General features: G+C 36.9%; 1 protein-coding gene across 3 annotated transcripts in view; it reads right to left on the bottom strand.

Moving 5' to 3' along the window:
* PDS5B (PDS5 cohesin associated factor B) overlaps positions 1 to 20,415 on the bottom strand; it is a 110,956-nt gene that overhangs the window by 65,836 nt on the left and 24,705 nt on the right. For all 3 annotated transcript variants that reach the window (XM_084306136.1, XM_084306138.1, XM_084306137.1), the window contains exons 3-8: positions 19,547 to 19,750; positions 14,601 to 14,687; positions 14,408 to 14,505; positions 13,100 to 13,226; positions 5,559 to 5,639; positions 3,251 to 3,391 (exon numbers count right to left, since the gene is read on the bottom strand). In XM_084306136.1, the coding sequence (XP_084162262.1) occupies positions 3,251 to 3,391; positions 5,559 to 5,639; positions 13,100 to 13,226; positions 14,408 to 14,505; positions 14,601 to 14,687; positions 19,547 to 19,750 (738 nt within the window). The remainder of the gene's footprint in view (positions 1 to 3,250; positions 3,392 to 5,558; positions 5,640 to 13,099; positions 13,227 to 14,407; positions 14,506 to 14,600; positions 14,688 to 19,546; positions 19,751 to 20,415) is intronic.

The raw sequence follows: 20,415 nt of genomic DNA, 5'->3' as shown, positions 1-20,415 counted from the left end.
AAAAATGGCTCAAACTGGAAAAATAAAAAAAAAAAAAGATACTACTGAAAGAAACAGATACTTTAAGAAACTGATTTATTTCTTTTCAAATGAGATTCCATTGGCATGATAAAAAATATTGGGTTCTGTTCAAATTCATGTAGAACTTGCCAAGTTTGCACCTGAAAATATTTTCTGAAGCATCCCAGTAATTGAAACACTTGGTATCTAGCTCAGAGAAAGTCTACTCCATCTGGCCAATTTTTTTCTAACTGGTTTTAAAGCCAATTTTAAAGCCAATGCACATTTTCAAAAACACAGAGCAATCACCCAATTTGTCTTTGAAAAGCCCCTTTCATATGTCCACTTCCATTTCTTCAACGCATGCAAGATTAGATCATCTCACACGTTCTTGCTCCTCAAAATTTACAAGCCAACCACTGAGACAGGCACAGCTTTCCTTCAACACCTTCCATTTTAAGAGTAATACAAACCTCTTTAGCAGCAGAGAAGCAATCTGGGATCCTGGAACAGAGTAATTGTCACACTGCCCCATAAACATTTGAGTATCACCCCTAGTATTTGAATTCTATTATCACACCTGTATATTCAAAAGCAGTAGCAGACGATCTCAGAGAACAAAAACTCAACGTTTCTGCAAAACTATGCATGACCTAAACATGCTCCACAAACTTCTATTTAAATATCTAGTAGAGAGCACATAGCACATGAGCTTATATGGCAAAACTCTTAAGCTATGGGCACAGACTAATACACGCCATGTATCAAATCTGGAAAAGCCAAAGCCGTTTAAACAAACTTTGAATAACATACAGAGCTCACTGAAGTTTATGGTTGTTGTATCATTAAATTTAATTGACCTTCATTCAAGAAGCTAACTCCCCTCTCCCATATTTCATTAGGGACTGTCAAGCTTATTTTTCTCCTGTGCTGCCCATTTGACCCAAGGCTTCATCAAGCTAATAGGGATACTGCTGTTGAGTTTCTTTTCATCCAAAGCAGCACAACAGTAGCTGCCTTCCACTGTAAGGTGCTAAATTTTACTGAAATCGCAGTCTCTTCTCCAACACTAATAGGCAATTTACCTGGACCTGAATTCAAAGTGCTTGACACTAGCTGCCACTGTTTAGTATAAAGCCACAGCTGTTGTTGGAGTGGAAAATACTTAATCATCACTGGCAAGTCTGCATAAAGAACTTGTGCTGATCTCACACAAACTGCCTGTATTTCATTCATATTTCAGAACATTCATCTTCAAAATACCCTTTTAACCTCAAAATGCCCTTTTAACAGCAGGAAGACCTCTGACCTCATTTAAAACAGGATTATCCTATTTTATAGGGGAGTTTTATGTTCTTGGATTTTTATTTTTTTTTAATCCCTTTAATATTAAAGATAGATCAAAATGCATTTGACAACCGATAGGACAAAACAGGTATATATTATTTGTGGTTATAACTTAAAGCACCTAAAAAAGGCACTTGAAGCAACAAGACAATTCATACAGTAGCAGTACCTGGGCTGGGAAGAGCCACAAACAGCAGTGGAGTTCAACAGATAAAGCACTAGGTAAGAGCAGTAAGAATGTAGCTACTAAAATTTACATCTCTTGGAAACATTTTAACACTGGATATTACAAATGCTACCTGTCAACCACATTACCCTTAGGGTTTTAGGCCTCAAGAAAAAAAATAGACCAGGACTGAGGAGATGAAAACCAACGAAATACAGGTTTTTGATCTCAGAAGAACATACTAAACAACGAGCAGAAATGCAGATATGAAAAATGTCTTTTAATTTAAGAGGTATTAAGAAACTAGGGAAAGGCTGAGAATCAAAATCACCCAGTTGAAGGAACAGAAATTCCTAGAGCACTAGAAGAAAAAGTTGATGAAGTTGTGTTCCTACTAATCTTACTGATACCAATGGTAAAATGGGATACAAACAAGAAGCAAGTACTGAAATACTGGCATATGTGAGTCAATGAAGGAACCAAGTGTGGCACATTAGGAGCACGAAGATGATTCAGGAAGCTGCAGTTTTACATGGACCTAAAGATGGAAAGATTACTGCAATTATGGCTATGAAAAAAGGGTGCAGCACCAGTTAAAATTAAATCTCTTGAGTAACAGCTTCAGAATAGTGTTTTTATTGGAGTGAGAGTAATTGTTCTCCACCTCCAAGAACAGATATTAAGGACTAAAAAAGGTGTGCTTTAAAAAAGAGAGCAAGAAGTAAACTGGGCCCTACTTCTTTCATAAATGTGAATGGAAAGATACAGCCACAAAAACAACTTGTAAAACCATGTGGTGTGCCTAATCAGGAAACATCAGTGAAAAGATAACAGGCATGAACAAGCCACTACAGTAATAAACATTACACTGAGAACTGGCCACGGGTTCTACAAAACCAAAACCTCTCCTCAATAATTAAAATATGTGCAAATTTAGAAGTCACCCACTGCACACTAGCTTTTAAGTTGAGTAAGAAACCACTTTCAAACTTGGTAATAAAGTAATCAAATTCCCCACTTCCATAGACACCTTGTGAAATGACAAAGTGAATAAAGGTTGAGCAGAAAAAAAGGAAGCTGTTATACTGAGTCTCTGCAAGTGATGAAGATGCTATGAAATGGTAAAAAAGTCAAAAAGGAAAAAAAAAAAAAGCTATTAAAATAGGTACAGTGCAAACACAAGCTATTTTTCAGATGGAGAAAAAAATCTTAAAAGAAATAGAGATCGTTGTAGCAATGAATCCAAGACATATTTCTGAGTTTCCACCTGTGACAGACTTGCTATTTAAAGGAAATGGTCACTGCATCAGTTTCCATTAGCAGTGGGCCCAGTTTATCCCTTCCAGACCCCGCTATTGTGAACAGATGTAGTTTCTCTGTACAGCCAGCAGCACAAAGTACTTTCAACATATTAAAGCCCTTCACAACAAATACTACAGTAAACCAAGGAACAAACCAGATCGGATTCAAGCCATTAAAAAAAATAATAAAGTTGTTGTTTGAAAAGCAGAAGCCTAAAAACATATGCACACAGACACTGTAGGTTAATGCATTTGAAGTGAAATTACTCTTAAGCACTTTTACGAGTATTCTTTTAAACAACACAGACTTGTTTTACATATAAATGTTTGTTTCATATGCCAAATAATTTGCGATGAACTTGTCAGTACAAAACTACATCAACAGTGAAAAGCATACATGTGTTTCAAATAGATGGAAAGCATAAGGAATGCTTACCTTAAGTTTGAATTCAAGCTGGGGTAGAACAGAAAGCAAGAGGTGACTGTCGATATTGTATAGCTCCAGAATCAAGTCAAACACATGCTCTGACAGGTCACTAATTGATGTTTTCCCAAGCATGAGAACCTGATTGAAGAACTAGGAAATAAAACAGACTCTACATTAATAACACAAGGATACATAACACGCGTCTAATCCTAAACCTGTCCACCGCTAAATCTACCTTGTAATCTTACAGTAATAAAAAAAGGGGGGAGAGGAGGTTAGCAGAACAGGGCTGTGTAGTTGAACGCTTAAATATACAAATCTGTTCTGTACTCAAAATTACACAAAGGAAAAACACATGAAAAGTCATAAGAAGTAATTCTTAGTTTACTAAAACAAGGCTACAAATAATTTAAGCAACACAACTTTACAGGGGTCCCACTGCATCAAATCTTTTTATAATGTGACTATATTTACAGTTATTGCACTACTAAGCATAATCACTTACTTTAAAATCATTCCAACCTCAAGACAAAACAAAGCTGGAACAACTGGCTAGCTGATAGGTTAAGAAGTTGTAAACAAGTATGTAGTAATTAGTAACTGACTACTCCAGAATTTGTATTTACAAGCAGCATAATGCAGCTGTAAAGCAATTATTATTTCTTAATAAACCTGATGGGTTTGAGAGAAACTTCATAAATATCAAATATTAATTCTATACGACATTCAGCTACATCCTCTCTTACTAGATAGGTAAATAACTAAATAAGGAGTTTGCCACCTCCTTCTTGGGGAGGAGGAAGAGGAGTAAGGTATAACTTTGCAAATTCGTATTCTCTTTGGGTTAAAATAGTACAAGTGTGTCTAAACAAATTAGATTCTGTCACCTTACTGGCAGGTGGAAATAATATATTTAAGTGGCACTTCGGTTTCTTTTTTACTAACTTGGGCACAGGGAGTAGCGATGCTAATCAGTCCTGACAAGATTAATCATTATCAGTAAAGAAACTAAAAACATGAAAACAATCCCTCTCTAGGTTATAAAGAGAATCCCAAGAGATGATGCAATAAAAAAAAAAAAAAAAAGTCAACCGATTCTAGTAACATTGACTAAGTAAAATCTGATAGGTGCATTTCATTAGAAGTTAGGACTCTCTAACCATCTTGCAGAGAAGTCTTTCTCTCCTGGAAGCAGAGTTGCCTGGAATGTATATATTCCTGGTTAGACAATTAACTCCTCCTGTGTCTTTAATATATTTTAAGAAAGAAAATAATGCTCAAAGAAACCAGACAGCATACTTCCCACTTGTGGGAAACCAATAACAGAAGAATGCTTGTGCACATTTTCCATAAGAGGAAGATTCTTATTGTACAGACTTCCTTAAGACCACAAAATGTCACCCAGTTTGTAATCTAACCTTGCAGCTAAGCAACATTAAGAACACATTCCCATGCAATCCCTCCCCAAGCAGCAGGTTTGACTAACAGGTTTGGAGTGAGAGTTTTCACTAAATTTTTTTCTTGAATCTTAAAAGGTAACTACTTCCCAAAAACCACAGGTGTTACAAGTCAGAAAGCAACAAAAAGCATTAAAGATTTTCCACTGTTTTTAAGCTCTTGAGGTTTTGGATACACGCCAGGAGACATGTTAAATCCTTAACTACTTTTAAAAAAGCGTAATTTCTTTTCCTATTGTGCAGCTTAATTCAGAGCATACTTATGCCTGACCTTTTCTGCCTCTCAACCCGCTTCTCCTGCACAGCCTGTGATGTCTTTTACTACACTTAACTTGGCTACAGTCCTCAATCCACTCAGTTTTCCTTCTTGCTATCTATTTTTAGATTCTATCTCCTCCTCTTCCTGTGACAATGGCATTGAAGTTGTGCTCTGTCTTCACCTTTTTTTTTTTTTGTGAGGAGATGAATGAGACTACTTAGTAGTATAAAAAAAAAAACAAAAAAAAAAAACAACTTTGCCACATGAATAATGTGTTTATACATTTTTATAAGAACAATACATAAATACATTAGGCTTCTGGTCACATTCAGGATTAAAGAGCAAGGTCCCCCAACACAGCAGAAAGTGAACTACCCCATTTTAGTGAACAAAATTGTTAAGGGCTTATTAACTGCTATATGGTAAAGAAGCAGACTCAAAGGGAAAGAGCTTAATTAACGTAACAATTAACTCAAAGAAGAATTGAGACTTTCTAAAGTTACCCAGACCTAACTAACTATATGTAATTTATTCTTTTTATAATACAGCTTAGTGTTTGAAAATTCATTGATTTCCATATTTGCTTGCAGTCTTCACTTACATTAGTAATGTATGGTTCAATCGCTTGTGCTGTCCTCTTCAGTAAAGCCTTTGCCAAATCATAGGCTTGCTTGTTTAAATTCTGGGAAAATAAAATAAAATAAAATTTAAGAACATATATTATCCTTAGCAAAAATAACAATAACGAGAGTTTATATCTACCATACACTAGTAAATGCATTAAAGAAATAGCCTCTTTTTTATTATTATTTTTAAACACTTTCAGTAATAAAGGTAATACAGTCAGATCAAGACCAAGTCCAAACAAAGCTTTGAAAACTTCACTGGTGATGTTGAGAAAACTTTCCCCATAAATCAGTTTACTTTTCAGTTGCCCTTCTAAGCTTGACACACAACAATGTCAGTTCCTGCATGTTACTGCTGTTCTTTATCAGCTTTGCCAAAAACCAGAAAAGCACTGGGAAGGAACTTTGAGGCATTTACGGTCAACAGAGCCTCCAAACAGGACTGTGACATAAAGTACAATTCTGCCCTTGCATCAAGCAGCCACCTGTCAACCATCAGCACAGTCTCTCTACAGTGCCTCCCAGAGATGCTTGGCATTTTGGACTCTATCAGATAGGAGAAAAAGAACTTCAATCCAAGACCGTGAGGAAAAACTATTTTTTTTGATTTGTTAGGTTCTTGTTAGCTTCTTTTTGGGCCCCTCGCTACAAGAAGGACATGGAGGTGCTTGAGCGGGTACAGAGAAGGGCGACGAAGCTGGTGAGGGGCCTGGAGAACAAGTCCTACGAGGAGCGGCTGAGGGAGCTGGGCTTGTTCAGCCTGGAGAAGAGGAGGCTCAGGGGCGACCTTATCGCTCTCTATGGGTACCTCAAGGGAGGCTGTAGCGAGGTGGGGGTTGGCCTGTTCTCCCACGTGCCTGGTGACAGGACGAGGGGGAATGGGCTTAAGTTGAGCCAGGGGAGTTTTAGGTTAGATGTTAGGAAGAACTTCTTCACTGAAAGGGTTGTGAGGCATTGGAACAGGCTGCCCAGGGAAGTGGTGGAGTCACCATCCCTGGAAGTCTTTAAAAGCCGTTTAGGTGTAGAGCTTAGGGATATGGTTTAGTGGGGACTGCTAGCGTTAGGTCAGAGGTTGGACTCGATGACCTTGAGGTCTCTTCCAACCTAGAAATTCTGTGATTCTGTGATTGTTAAAACATTACGAGCCACGCCTTCCTACCCCTCCCTTTTAATTGGGTTACTATTCACTCTGTCATCATATCCTTCCCATCCCAACACAAAGGGGATGCTACCTACTTTCTCCAAATTTTACACTATGTTTTCCAAAAATTGTCAAAACAAAATGCAACCCAGCCCTTGACACTCCAGACTTCACTGACACACAAAGTACTCAATACTCAAAATACATATAATCATTTAATAGCTAAAGAAGTTTCTGTAAAAATGCAATTCTTCCCATCTTGATACCTTTGCAACTTATTTATTTTTTTAAATCATATTCAATTTAAAAGAAAATAGTTTTAAAGGGTAGTTTCATTATGTACCTTATCTATAAGCAAGAACATATACATTTTTTTAGCATACACACAGAACTAAACATATACATTGCCTGTGTAGCTATCTGAATTTTTTCTATTAATTAATTTATTTATTTATTTATTTTTACAAAGATGGATTGTTTCACATCTGTAATTCCAGAAACTGTATAGAAGTATAGGCTTGTAGACATCAGTGGGAACAGATTAACATTTTGTGTTAATATAAAACAAAAGAAGCCTTTGACTTGCCTATTGACAGAATTAAGTGTCTGAAGTCAACTATGAAGTCTAAGTCTGAAGTATTTATTTCACTCAGAGCCACTACAGAACGTGAATAAAAATCCCAGTTCTGGGGAGATACTCAAATGCTTCCAGAAAATGCTAAATAGTAAGAAATTACCGAAGCCCAGCCTGCAGTGAATCCTACCTTCTTCTAAAAAGCCATATGTGAATATAAATGAGGAAGAAAAATATTAGCTTTTGTAGAAACAAATCAACTACAGGAAAGCTGACACATAGCTCTCACAGCACATCAGGAACAGGAGAGATATGAAATTAAAGTTCAGAAGCAGTTCAGCAGTTACCCTCCACTATGAAAGCGTATTTTGCCTGCTTAATATTTATCATTCTACGAAGCCGACTGCCATCGTCACAGCTGAGAAACAAGTTGTATTTTCAAGATCAGCTAAATTGTAACAAAAGGAAAGGCAAGATTTATTGTCAAAGTTACTGCAATTTAAGCTATTAGCTACTTTGAGACATGATATAAAAAATGTCCTAAAATGACTGATCAGCACTCTTAGAACAAGTTCCTTCATTTTACCGAGACTGACTTTGAAATGAGACATCTCAGGCTTACGAATATCAGAAATGAAGAGCTTCATTTCAATCTTTCCCCCAATTTAAGACCACTTTTGAGCATTTATTTTCCCCTGAAGAAACATAAATCGGTGTGTCTTAACTTTCAATCTCAATTTTTCCCTTCCATTACCTAAACAAGATGTCAAAGACTGCCAATGGTTGGTTCTTGCAAAATTGTGGACCTGTTCCATGTCCCAGAAAAGGGAAGGTTCTGCATTCTACTTTGTCCTTTATGCTAATATTTTTTAAGAAGTTTCCACCTGTAGCATTTGTTTTCTGTTATTTTGTCAGAATTGTGACTGTTCAGGAAACAAAGTGCATAAATAGCCACAGTAAGAACTGTGCGCTGCGGCAGTTACTGCTCTGCTCCTTCTTGACTTCCACATTTCACCTCCACCAAAACCAGCCTCCACCTGGGCCAGCATGAGCTCTACATCCTGAGATGTCATTTCCATGTAAAGCAAGCCCAAAGAGCAGACCTTATGCAGCAGTTCCAACAGGCAGACCTGCTTTGATTCACACAAATCACATTTTCGGCTTGTACCTTTCACACAGCAGATGATATATGAAAAAAAAGAAAAGCTGTCATAATTCATCTACGCAACTACTACTAACTAAAATTTTAAAAATTAAGCACAATTCTTGCACATAGCCTTAGGAAAAGGAGTCTAAACGAACAAAGATCTCTCATAATTAAACCGCTAAGTATCAGGCAGAAGAGCTCCCAACACCATAATGTTTGCCGAGATAAATGCCTGAAGTAGTGATTTCCAACCCTGAGTAGATTACTAAGGCTTCATTCTATATTAAAAAAAAAAAAAAAGCTGAAAAAAAAAAGTCTAGATCCCAAAAGGCTAAAGAAGGTAACTACTTTCTTCCCATGCTTCATGAACTTCATTTAATTCTGCTGGCCCTCAAATGTCCAAAAGCTGTACTTTTTCAAGAAAACATCCAGGAATTCTTAAAAGCACATCAGAAAGTTCTCTCTTCCTTTTTTCCAGTTCCAGGATACAGACAAAAGCAGGAAAAAGCAGTATTGTCTGAGTTGACAGGAAAACGTGAGCAATCCAGGCAAAAACCAAAAAGATTCAAAGAACTTTACAAACCATTAAAACCTATATTTTGAACTATCGGGTTAATGGAATAGCCATAAACATTCTTTAAAGTTCTTATGAAGGAGAAATGTTATAAGGTAAGAGCTAACTTAACATACTCTTCCTTTTCTTTACCTAAAATCTGATATGGATATCCTCTGACCTACCTTTCTCCACATTCAGGAAAAAAGTTATATGCACTTCAAGATCTTTTAAGGATTTAAGAAAGCCTTCACTGATGGGGATAATCAACTTGATCAGGATGCCTCTAAGAGCACGGAAGCATGCAGTGGGGATAAGCTTTCAAGAGTCCCAAAATGGGTAGAAATGAAGCCACCAGTTGACTCAGTTGGCTTTTTAAGCTTAGAAAGCCTTCAGCAATAACCTTCAGAAGACAAACCACCTTCATCAACCATAAGATCTCTCTTTTGTTGGTACTCCTATTGTGATTTCTACGTACATACTGCTAACATCAGTATCTTCCAGAAGCATAAAAACCTAAGTTTTAGGGTTCAATGGGTGATGCTCTCCAGGATGCTCTGCCACAGAGCCAAAAACCAGTGGTGTGGGTACAGTGGGGTTGGCAGCAGTGGAAATAGACACTGCTGATTTTTTTTCCCCAGTTGCCCCATAATGTGCTTTGAGCTGTTAAATGGGAATTATTAGTAAAATAATTTGTACTTCAAAAGCAGAAACCAAATGTATGTCCCTCATTTTTCCTCAGAAAGACTAGCTAGCACCAATCCAGTCCTTAATTTTCTAGCTGTAGGACTAAAAGCAAAGTGTCAAAACCGCGTATCTAGAGCCAATATTCCTAAAAAAAAAAAAATTGATTTTACACATCATTTTCTCAAAATTAGAGAAGAGCCTTCAATTTGATTCTTCTTATCAAGAGCACAGCAGTATAACTGGCATCCAAGAGCACCTCACAAAGCAGCTTTAAGAGATTTTTTTTGGTTCTTCTGAGAGAGAGGGAGGGAAAACAGGTTTTTAGGGATGGCTGACAATGCAGAGAAAGCTGAGCTGAAGTGTTGCCAAGATAGATAACACTAATTATTAAGCAAGTTTCTAATAGAGCCAGTTAGGAATTTAATTGTCAATATCACTTTCCTAAGAAGATAAGCATGTAAATCATGTGGGATTCCCTGTAGCACTCCTGAGGCTGAAAAAGGAACACACTGGCAAACTCTCAAGGAAATAAAGCACAATTTGCCTACTAACGAACTGCACAAACACAAAAAAGTGTTTGCACATGCTCCCATAAAGGCTTTATAAGCTGAAAAGACAATTCAAAGAGAAAGGAAAACTATTAATTTTTCCTGCATTTTTATATTGACTACCTCTCCCTTCGCTCTGGTCTTTTTCTGGGCTTAGTTCACTAAATCTAAATTTCATTCCCTCTTCATATAATCCTATCATAGGAATTTCAGTGGAGTTCATAGAAAGGAACAAGAGAGCCAAACCACAAAAGCAAGAAAATGATTAAACAGCAAAGGAATTCAGAGCTGGGCACATGGTCCAACAAATTATGTTTGTTGTTTTATTTTATTATCCAGTCTCCGTTGTACTATTCAAGAGAGCCTCACGTACCTGTTTTGTGGTATTACCATCAGCCACTTTCACTCAGATTTACATCAATGCAGCTTTTATTGACCAAGTGTGATGGTTTACTAACCCAAGGGAGCTAGAATGTCTTAGACTGGATCAGTGATTACTATTATTATTATGGCAGACAGACATTTGATAGCATACCGGATTCTTGCTATGCTCCTTACGCCTGAGTTTTTGCAGTCACCCTGCTAGCACCGTTGCTTATTAGACTTACTACACAGAACTATGGACCAGATCTGGCTCTTCTCTTAGGAAAAACACTGACCTTGATTTTAAGAGGAAACAGCACTGAAAGAACCTATAGTAATTAAATGAGCAATTTGCTAAAAGTCTTAAAAAAAAAAAAAAAAATTAGTAGCAAAACCCAGCCACTCGACCTTAGCATCCAGGGTGCAAAACTAGAAAAGCTGTTTGAAACTTCTGTTCCCAATACACACTTATAAACTGCTCCTTTGATAAGTTACACAATTAAGCTCCTCAAGTCTTCAACCTACCGTTACCCAGTACAACTGTTTATACACCAGAAGTCACACTAGCTGTATCATTGTTTTCCAGAACACTGTTTTCATTCAGTTCACTCCACAGTCCCTCATGTGTACAGCCTTCTTTCTGGCTGTATGCAAAATACATGTTTTGCCTGTGTCATCTGCTGTGACTATTGTCTCATACACAACGTCTCACCTGATCATTTGCAAATCCGAGTTAATAGCAAATCTATGCTTCTTTCACTCCATCAGAAATATTCCTCTGGTTCGCAAGGAATCCAGCTAGATAAGGATTCACTACTTACATCAACACTTGCCATCATGTCATTTTTGGTCAGTCTGGTTTTGGATTTTCCTTTCCTATAGCTCATACAGCCTAACAGCTAGATCAGCCAAATCCTAGTTCTTTCCTACAGTGGACCTGAAACTTAATCCCCTTGTGGTTTTATGCTTAATGGAAACAAGTGGAAAAATTCTCACTCTGAATTCAATACATGCTCCCAATGCGACATTATCCATCTAACCGCTGTCTGTAGATGCCATGTAAGCTCCAAAATGTTACGTTAACATTACATGAAGATATTAAGATGAAACAAAAATCTTAGGAGCTTCTTTCCATTTACGTGAAGGTTGAAAAAAATAAAACAGTTAAAAAAACTCAGAACACGGACCAAAGTAACAAAGCTACTACAGTTAAAAAGCAACCTATAAACTCATATCCTATCCAAAGAGTCAAAGTTTTAATCAGAGGCAAAAGAAAACAAAACCCCAAATTCCTAATCCTAATAAAATGTCCCCAGTCAATAACTTTAAATCCATTATAAAGCAATTTTGTTTCCGTGCCACAGTCAAACTAACAGGATACAAATTACTCAACTTAAAATCAGTTTATTAAGCCTGAATCAAAAAAAAAAAAAAAAAAAAAAAACAGTACGTCTGAATCAAGTTCAACACAGGTCACACAACAAAACAAAGAACAAGCGCTTAATTGAGAATACACAAACAGATGTATTCTGCATACTCTTGGTTTTGTTTCTTGTATTCCAAGGCTTTACTTTGTAAACCTAAGTTCTAGCTACACAATTTTCAGTCTGGTCCCAGCTTAAAAGTAGTAAACCCCTGAAAGACAGAGCTAAAACTTTTCCAGTTAAAATAAAATAAAGAGATTAGCCTATACTAAACATTTTGCCTTTCATTGTCAGTAGAAAAATAAGTAACATGTTGTTTATTTACTGAAACTGATGGGCTGCGGTAAGGCACAATGCATTGTGCTACTTGCTACATTTTTCAGAGAGCAAAAATCCCCCAGTTAACATTCAGTCACATTATAGCTTCTAAGAAGCATTTAAAAAGCCTTTTTCCTCAAAATATCCCCTTCTCCCCACCCCCCACAAAAAAAAAGGCTGTTTTAGACATGCACCACTGTCCAAAATCCAGCTAAGTACACTTTTCCTAGATAATTCCCATGACCTGGGCTCTTCAGTCACCGCTGTTTCTGAACATAGTTTGTTCTAGGCCTACATCAAACCCATACTGACATGCTTCCAACGACATCAAGTCAACATTTATAACTTTCTCCCTTCTGCTTAGGGCAGCACAATATTTTGAACTGTTGATACAGCATTACACTAATTACAATTTTTTCAAAGACTTTTTTTTTTTTTTTAAATTTCAAAGACACTTTTCAAATGTATGTCTTTTATATAAACATCTGCCAGTATTGGCCATGTATCAAAAAACTGTAAATTCATATAACATTAAAGCTTTAAAATGACTTTGCTGATACTTTGATTTATGCCAAGTGAATCAAAGCAATGAAATGATACTGAATTTTACAGCCATTTAAACTGATTTGTTTGCTAAAAAAATCCAATTGAGAGGAACACATTTGCTACAGTTATTTCCTCAATGGAATCTAAATATCTGAAGATATACATATACATAATAAATCTTAATCAACACAAGTTAAACCACTGTTAAGTCTTACCTTATGTGCAGGCACTAGATTAACCAACACTGTATCCAAAAGTTCCTGTGACACCGTATCTCCTTCACAAATGATAGAGCTCATGAGATCAACCATGTGCATGTGTACTTTTTGGTTATGACCGTTGCTGAAATTAAAAACAAGAATCCTTAGTGTACTATTTATATAAAACAGAAGCTTCCAATCATAATACTCTTCATGGCAATACCAAAAAAAAAAAAAAAAAAAAAGCAAGAACAATAATAATCATATTACAAGATTCCTTAAGGAGTCAAACTACTTAAGGTTTCTGTCCTGCATACACCACTTCTCAAAATGTTCTCAGATCTCATGCCCTCTCTGTTTACTACTATACTAAAAGAAAATATTAAAAGAGAAAATGGATTGTATCTGGCCCTACAGTAAAAATAAAATGGAATATTAGGAAGTTTTTCCCCTTTACTCAACACCTTTGAGTTCATATATGGAGGAACACTGTCCAGTGCTGGGCTTCCCAGTACAGAAGAAACGTGGATATACTGGAGTTAGTCGAGCAAAGTGATAAAAATGATTACAGGACTGGAGCAGCATTTATACAAGGAGAGGATGAGAGCTGGCTTGCTTGATTTTTTGTTTTAAAGCCTCAAGAACAGAGGGTTTGGGAAGAACTTAACATATTTAAATACCTGATGTTGGGAGCAGAAGACAAAACTCGGTCTTCTCAGTGGTGCCCAATGACAGGACAAAAGGCAATGGTTACAAGTTGCAATGCAGGTAATAGCATTTAAACATAAGTTGTTTTTTTTTTTTCCTGTCAGGGTGACTGAACATTACAACAGATTGCCCCAAAAGGCCATAGGTTCTCCATCCTTGAAGACATTCAAACCCTAACTGGCTACCCTCCTGGGCAGCCTGCTCCACCTGTCCCTACTTTGAGAAGGGAGAGGTGGACTAGATGGCCTCCAGTGGCACTTTCTGGTACCCACTGGCCTTTGTCCCATATTTTTATAGAAAGAATCCTCCAATTCTTAGAACTGTACATTGTACCATTCACCTTCAATTTCAAGAACATGGTAAAATAAATGCACTAAAAGACAATCAAAGTAGATTTAATTGGAAAAACAGACAATTTGCAGTGTATCTTGTTAAATTAAAAAAGACAGAACTGATGGTCTGTTACATTTATACTGCTACTTTTAGTTAAACTGAATTAAGACAGTATCAAAATTAAGCTTGTTAATGCTGAAAGTTACCCAATAGACAGAATATCTAAGTGAGAAACAACTCACCCAAACCATGCAATAAAATAATTGTGGTGACAGTACTTACTTTATTACTGAAAACAGTGTTCTGTACAGTTGTGTAAAAATCTCATTGCTGTCTTCTAATTCAAAGCATATGTTATAAGACTTCACCCAAGCAATGTTCTAAGTTGAACGGAAAAAACATAAAAGTAGTTAATAAAAGCTTAAGTTTAAAAATCACATTTAAGATTTATCATGAGATAAGTTATAAAGCTTACCTCAAGTAAATAAAAATATCGATTGAACTGGGGGCTTTTCGTATCTTCTAAACCCTTAAGTTGCCTTGTTATGAACATAAATATATCCTGAAAAGACAAGGTGACATTTAATCAATTGCAATGAAACTTTTAAAGTTATAATAATTGCCTGTTTAAATCACTAATATTATTCAACAGTACAAAATATGCAGGAATGTCAGACACCATTTCACTGTCAAAAAAAAAAACAAGATCTACAAAATATCTCAGAGTACATCAAGAAGTGATCTTAAAATGCTTCACCTCTTTATAAAGCGTTGAGGAAGTGCCCTTTTTCAGAGGAAACAATTTTATTTTTTTTTTGTGAAGAAAAATACTCAATTTGACAAAAAACCTGCAATTGGCTGACATGCTGCAGAAGTCACAATGTTATTCACAAGGACAATGAATTTTACATTTTTTACTTTATGCTACAACAGGTTTGGACTGGAGAGAAGAGGTAAAAAGCAGAAGCCAACTGCAGCTTTCCTGGGAGTATTATTAATAGGCTTATACTACAGCATTTTATGCATGTCTCAATAACCATGCTACTGACGGACCACATCTCTTGCAAAAGACAGGCAAAAACAATAAACCAAGTTCTTCCTGCTTTCCATATAAATTTTCAGCACCACAAGACTTCTTTAAAAAAAGTCTCACACAAAACAATTTAAGCAGGTTAGAAGGAACATGAATGGAAACACACGAGAAGGTGACTTTCTAAAATGCTTTTTACATTCAAACAATGAATAGCTGGAAATACCTAACTACTGTATTAAATCAAAAAGATTGAGAGGTATCATCATCATTCAGAGACAGCGTTCTCAACCTCAAGTGTATCCATAACAATTTATCTAATAATCTAGGTGCAAATAAATTCCAAAGTGTATAAAGTTGTCAAAATAAACAGATGAAAGCCTTACAGCTAGCCCTGAAAAGTTTCCTTAGAAGAAGGGAATTGTAACGTAACTTTCATATTAAGATACACATATGTACATGGAAAGCTTATGAGCCTCTTAATCCCCCGTCCCCAAAAGCTTTTCTATGATGTTTTCAAATGACCATTCCACCTTGCCCCTTGTTCCCCCAAGAATGATGAGATGGACAAAAGATGAGAACATGGCTCCTTCTTTCTAAGGCTATGACAACAAACTTCCAGCTTTACTCTATAAGTATTTACTCTTCCAGGTAACAACAAGAATTAGATTACACATGACACAGTCATATCTTGGTTAAAAAAAAAAAAAAAAAAAAAAGTCCAGCAGGCACATGGGTCAAAGATACAGCTACATTAATCTTTGAGTTCAAATAAGATTGGACCTTTGAAGTGTTAAGTAGGGATGTTCAGAAGGCTGTGCATTTGGTTCATGCTTCAGATCAGCTAAAAAGCACATGAACTGGACTCTTTGGTTGAAATTAAACCAGAAGATGCAGTTCAAAGGACACACCTAATGGACTCCAACCACTAAAAAGAATTCAGAGACACCAGCCTGAAGAACATCCCCTTTAAAAGGAGGGCTTGCCCCATTAGCAGGCCAGTAGCCCACCTGGAAGGAGTTCCTTTAGCTGAAGAACTGGTAGGCCACAAGGTGCTGTGAAGTTCAGCAGTCATCCAGACTGAATCTCAGCCAAGATTAAGATTCAAATAAACACAAAAACGAGCATCTGGGAGAATGACCCATGCCAAACATAAGAACTACTTCATTTTATAGAGCTCATGCTCTAAGTATAATGGCTCTTCTTGAAAATGCTTCTTGTACAGATGAACCTGGATCATTGCAAGAATGGATTGTGTTCATTTAACATTTTTAAGCCTGCAGCTTGGTATGCAACATTTATTTACTGAACATAATTCAAAGAACCTATTGAGATCAAAATTAATTTTCCTAATAAAGTACACATTGTATTGCACATGAATACATATATTAATAAATAGCATACATGGGCAATGTCTAATAGCTGAATGCTTTGCAAATAATAATGTCGGAGTGTGAAAAGTTCATAATGCTTTCCTTTTTTTCTGTTTTAAAGGAAGCAAGACAGAGATTAAATTGAAAAGTATCTGCTGATTTTGAATATCTAGTGTTGTATGACCCAAAGCTTTTTCTTTGTCTGAGCATACCGAATATATCATCTGAATACACACTTATAAACGTAAAACACAAGATAAATTAACTTTGGCTGGAGTTAAGAAATTGCAACACTTCCACAGCTTTGACAATATGGCTTCACATCAGACTCCATAAAGCAAGCATACATTAAAACCCGAACTCTAAAACCACAAGTGCTTATGCTTCAACTTTAGGAAGAACATCAGATGTTTTCTGTGGATTGTTGTCTTGATACCAATTAACCACATAATGGCTTCAGTGTGTATCACAGCCATAGCTTTCACCACAAAACACATTCAGATACTTCAAGTTCTGCTACTATATACACCCTCAAACATCTCAATTTCAGCTGAGTCAAGAATACCACCCACAAGCTTTTTTTCTCCCCAGGCTGAGGACTTCACAGAATCACAGAACTGTAGAGGTTGGAAGGGACCTCCAGAGATCATCGTGTCCAACCCCCCTGCCAAAGCAGGTTCCCTAGAGCAGGCTGCCCAGGTAGGCGTCCAGACGGGCCTTGAATATTTCCAGAGAAGGAGACTCCACAACCTCCCTGGGCAGCCTGTCCCAGTGCTCCGTCACCCTCACAGTCAAGAAGTTCTCTCACATGTTGGTGCGGAACTTCCTGGGCTCCATCTTGTGGCCATTGCCCCTTGCCCAGTCCCCACAAACCACTGAAAAGAGGTTGCCCAAATCCCTCCGTCTCCCACACCTCAGGACATTGATGGGATCCCCTCTCAGTCTTCTCTTCTCCAGGCTGAACAGCCCCAGGTCTCTCAGCCTTTCCTCATAGGGAAGATGCTCCAGGCCCCAGATCATCTTTGTGGCCCTCCGCTGGACTCTTTCCAGGAGATCCCTGTCTTTTTTGTACTGGGGAGCCCAGAACTGGACGCAGTACTCCAGGTGACTTAAGTTAAAAGTTCTCACATCCCAGAAGAGCAGTCCTGCTCCAGGTGTGCTTTAACCCCAGTTATGGCATTTTCCATCCCTGTTATCAAAGATCTTTCAGTTCTCAGTGAGGTATTTACAATTTATACTGAGGATACACATAAGAGGAGAACCCCAAATTCTAATCCCTTCTCCCTGTGTAAATTACACATTGTTCAAGTAACAGAGATGGTGCAAAGTAAGAGTAAAAATTTAAGATTGCTGGTTTTCCTCCTCTCAAGAAATTAACCTTTTCACCATTTTTTTTTCCCCCGTCTTCAACTTGTGTGCTATACATACCACAGGAGATTCTTAAAGCTGCATTATGGATATAATATTAAATAGCGGGTAGAAATAGGACCAAGATATAACCCAAGAGGAACCATTCTTCCTTCTACCTCTTTGTCTTAAATTGGAGGGAACTCTTCAACATTTCTATCAAAGCTTGTCCTGCAACCACAAAAGCTATGTTCAGCAGGAACTGGTTTGCAAGTCTCTCAACAGCCCTGGGCAAAGGTCTATTGTTTATCCTGTTTTTATTTCTCAGAAAGTGTTTGGAAATCTGCATCGAGAGACTGAATTCGGAGATCTGCACAGACTCCAGAACTCAATGATGACAGAGGAATTTAATAGTCTCTCCAGAGCTCTAAGAACTAGTAGCATGCTTACTAAGTAGAAGATCAGTAATGTAAACCTTCTGATATTTTTTATATATATAATAAAATGTAAAACTCCCACCTCAAGAAAAAAATAAGCCTAACAAGTGAAGGAAAACACACTCAAAACTGTATTGGAAGTCACAAAGCCTTAAAAACAGATTTAAACATAATCCAGTAGAAAAAGGAGATGGTGTGATCACTAAGTAAGGTAACTAGACTATGTGTAATCAGAAGTGCAAGAATTTAGAAATAAGAAAATACAGCTAGCAAATCCCCAAGTCTCTCTCCAGTACGTTAGGTAACAAAGCATGAACTACAGTTACAACTGCAGTGTTCATTCTACTGATGAAGCACATTCAGCATATTCAGTAGACCAAAACCTGAGTCATTTCTCCCACTCCCCTGATACCAAAACCATCTTTTTATCCTACCATGGGGGGGTACGAGGGGGTGTGTGTGTACTACACTCTTAAGTCAAGGAAACAAAAAAAATGCAAGCTTTTCAGTGTTATTCTTCTCTGCAAAACTTTCTATATCAATCAGTTCATCAGTCTAGATTCAGAGTGTGAAAAGGAAGTTGTTTGATATTCTAAGTTGTAAAGGAAGTTAGACTTCTACAAAAAATGAGAAAAACAACAACAACAAAAAAGGCAACCTAAAATGAAACGTCCTAAAACAAATGGGGCAGATTGTACTGCCTTTTCAAAGCTGGCATTTCTCAATCAACCATCTCCATCTAGTGGGATCAACAATGCTTGTAATTGCAGAATTTTCCATCTCACATCAGAAATAATTATTCTCTATACAAAAATATTTTTTCTTTGTTTCTGTAGCTTTTATCTACAAAAAAATCCACTGACCATCTCTTGGTAGTTTAATTGGAAACAGCAGAGATGTTTTCCCGAGTGAAGGAATTGGCTATCTTGCAAAAAACTTAGAAATAGTCATATATCTATAGCTTTTATTGTGAAGTAACAGCCCAGTATCCACAAATCCTGATCATAGTTCAATAACATGTCTGTTTTCAATAAAAGTCCAAAGCCCTGCAAGTTATTGGAAGATGTGCTATATATCAATTTATCTGATGAGCATTTGACCTGACAGAACGCCCTTACCAAGGATGGCTCAGGCTGAACCAGAAATAAATGGAGGGGAAAAAAAAGTTATAACCAATTATATTAATCATTCAGTATAAAACCTTGGTACGGAAAAATAGGTTAATTAAATTTACCTTTAGTTTATCTGGTGAAGTGTATGGAGCTTCAGGGGCATAAATTCTGAAAATATCCGCAAGACAACAAGCTACCAGCAAACGCACATCTTTATCAGGATGCTTGAGGAAAAAATCTGAAGCAAGGTGTAAAGCAAGATTTAGATAGAGCTCCTTTTCTTCTTCAGAGTCCTGGTCCATATCCATGAAAGTTTTCACAACCATCTATAAGGGAAAAAAAAAAAAAAAAACTCAATACACAAAATTAAGAATTGTGTTTGTGCAGTATTTATCAGAAGCAATGCAGTAGTACTTGTTATAAGTAAAGGTAGTAAACCAATGCTTTATTTTTTAGAGTGTAAAAAGGAAATATTCAAGTTGTCAGTTGTCCCAATGTACAGCTTCAGTAGAGTTAATGAAAACCTGGCAGTAGGCCTTTATATGTCTTCTAGAAAAAACCATGCCATCAAGTTGACCAAACATCAAAAAATACAGAAACATTCCCTGAAAAGTTTAGAAAACAGCAAAACCTTATTCAAAAGGTGTATTTCTTCCTGAAGCATTTAGGGTTCCAATTTATTTTTCCCCTCTATTCTCTTTCAGCCTTATGTGTTGTTCTTTTTTCCTACCACTGCTTCTGAAGAAAAGTTTGTCCCCTGTGCAACAACACATCACCAGGAGCAGAGCGCACAATTTCAGCAGAAGCAAATATAAGATCAGTACATCCCAGCAGCACGCACATTGTCCAGCAGGAGAAAAAGCTAATTAGTATTATTAGGGTCCAGTAGTCTATATGGAAGGAGGCGGGGGATGGGGAAGAATCTGCAACACTGAATATTTTACTCTGTAAATACAACAAAAGCAGAAATAGCAGGATAAACGTGATTAAC

The sequence above is a fragment of the Netta rufina genome (assembly GCF_964035555.1).
Source record: "Netta rufina genome assembly, chromosome: 1".
In the NCBI taxonomy this organism is placed as follows: Eukaryota; Metazoa; Chordata; class Aves; order Anseriformes; family Anatidae; genus Netta; species Netta rufina.
Note: the sequence above shows the minus strand (reverse complement) of the source record. Positions and strands in the feature narration are given on the sequence as shown.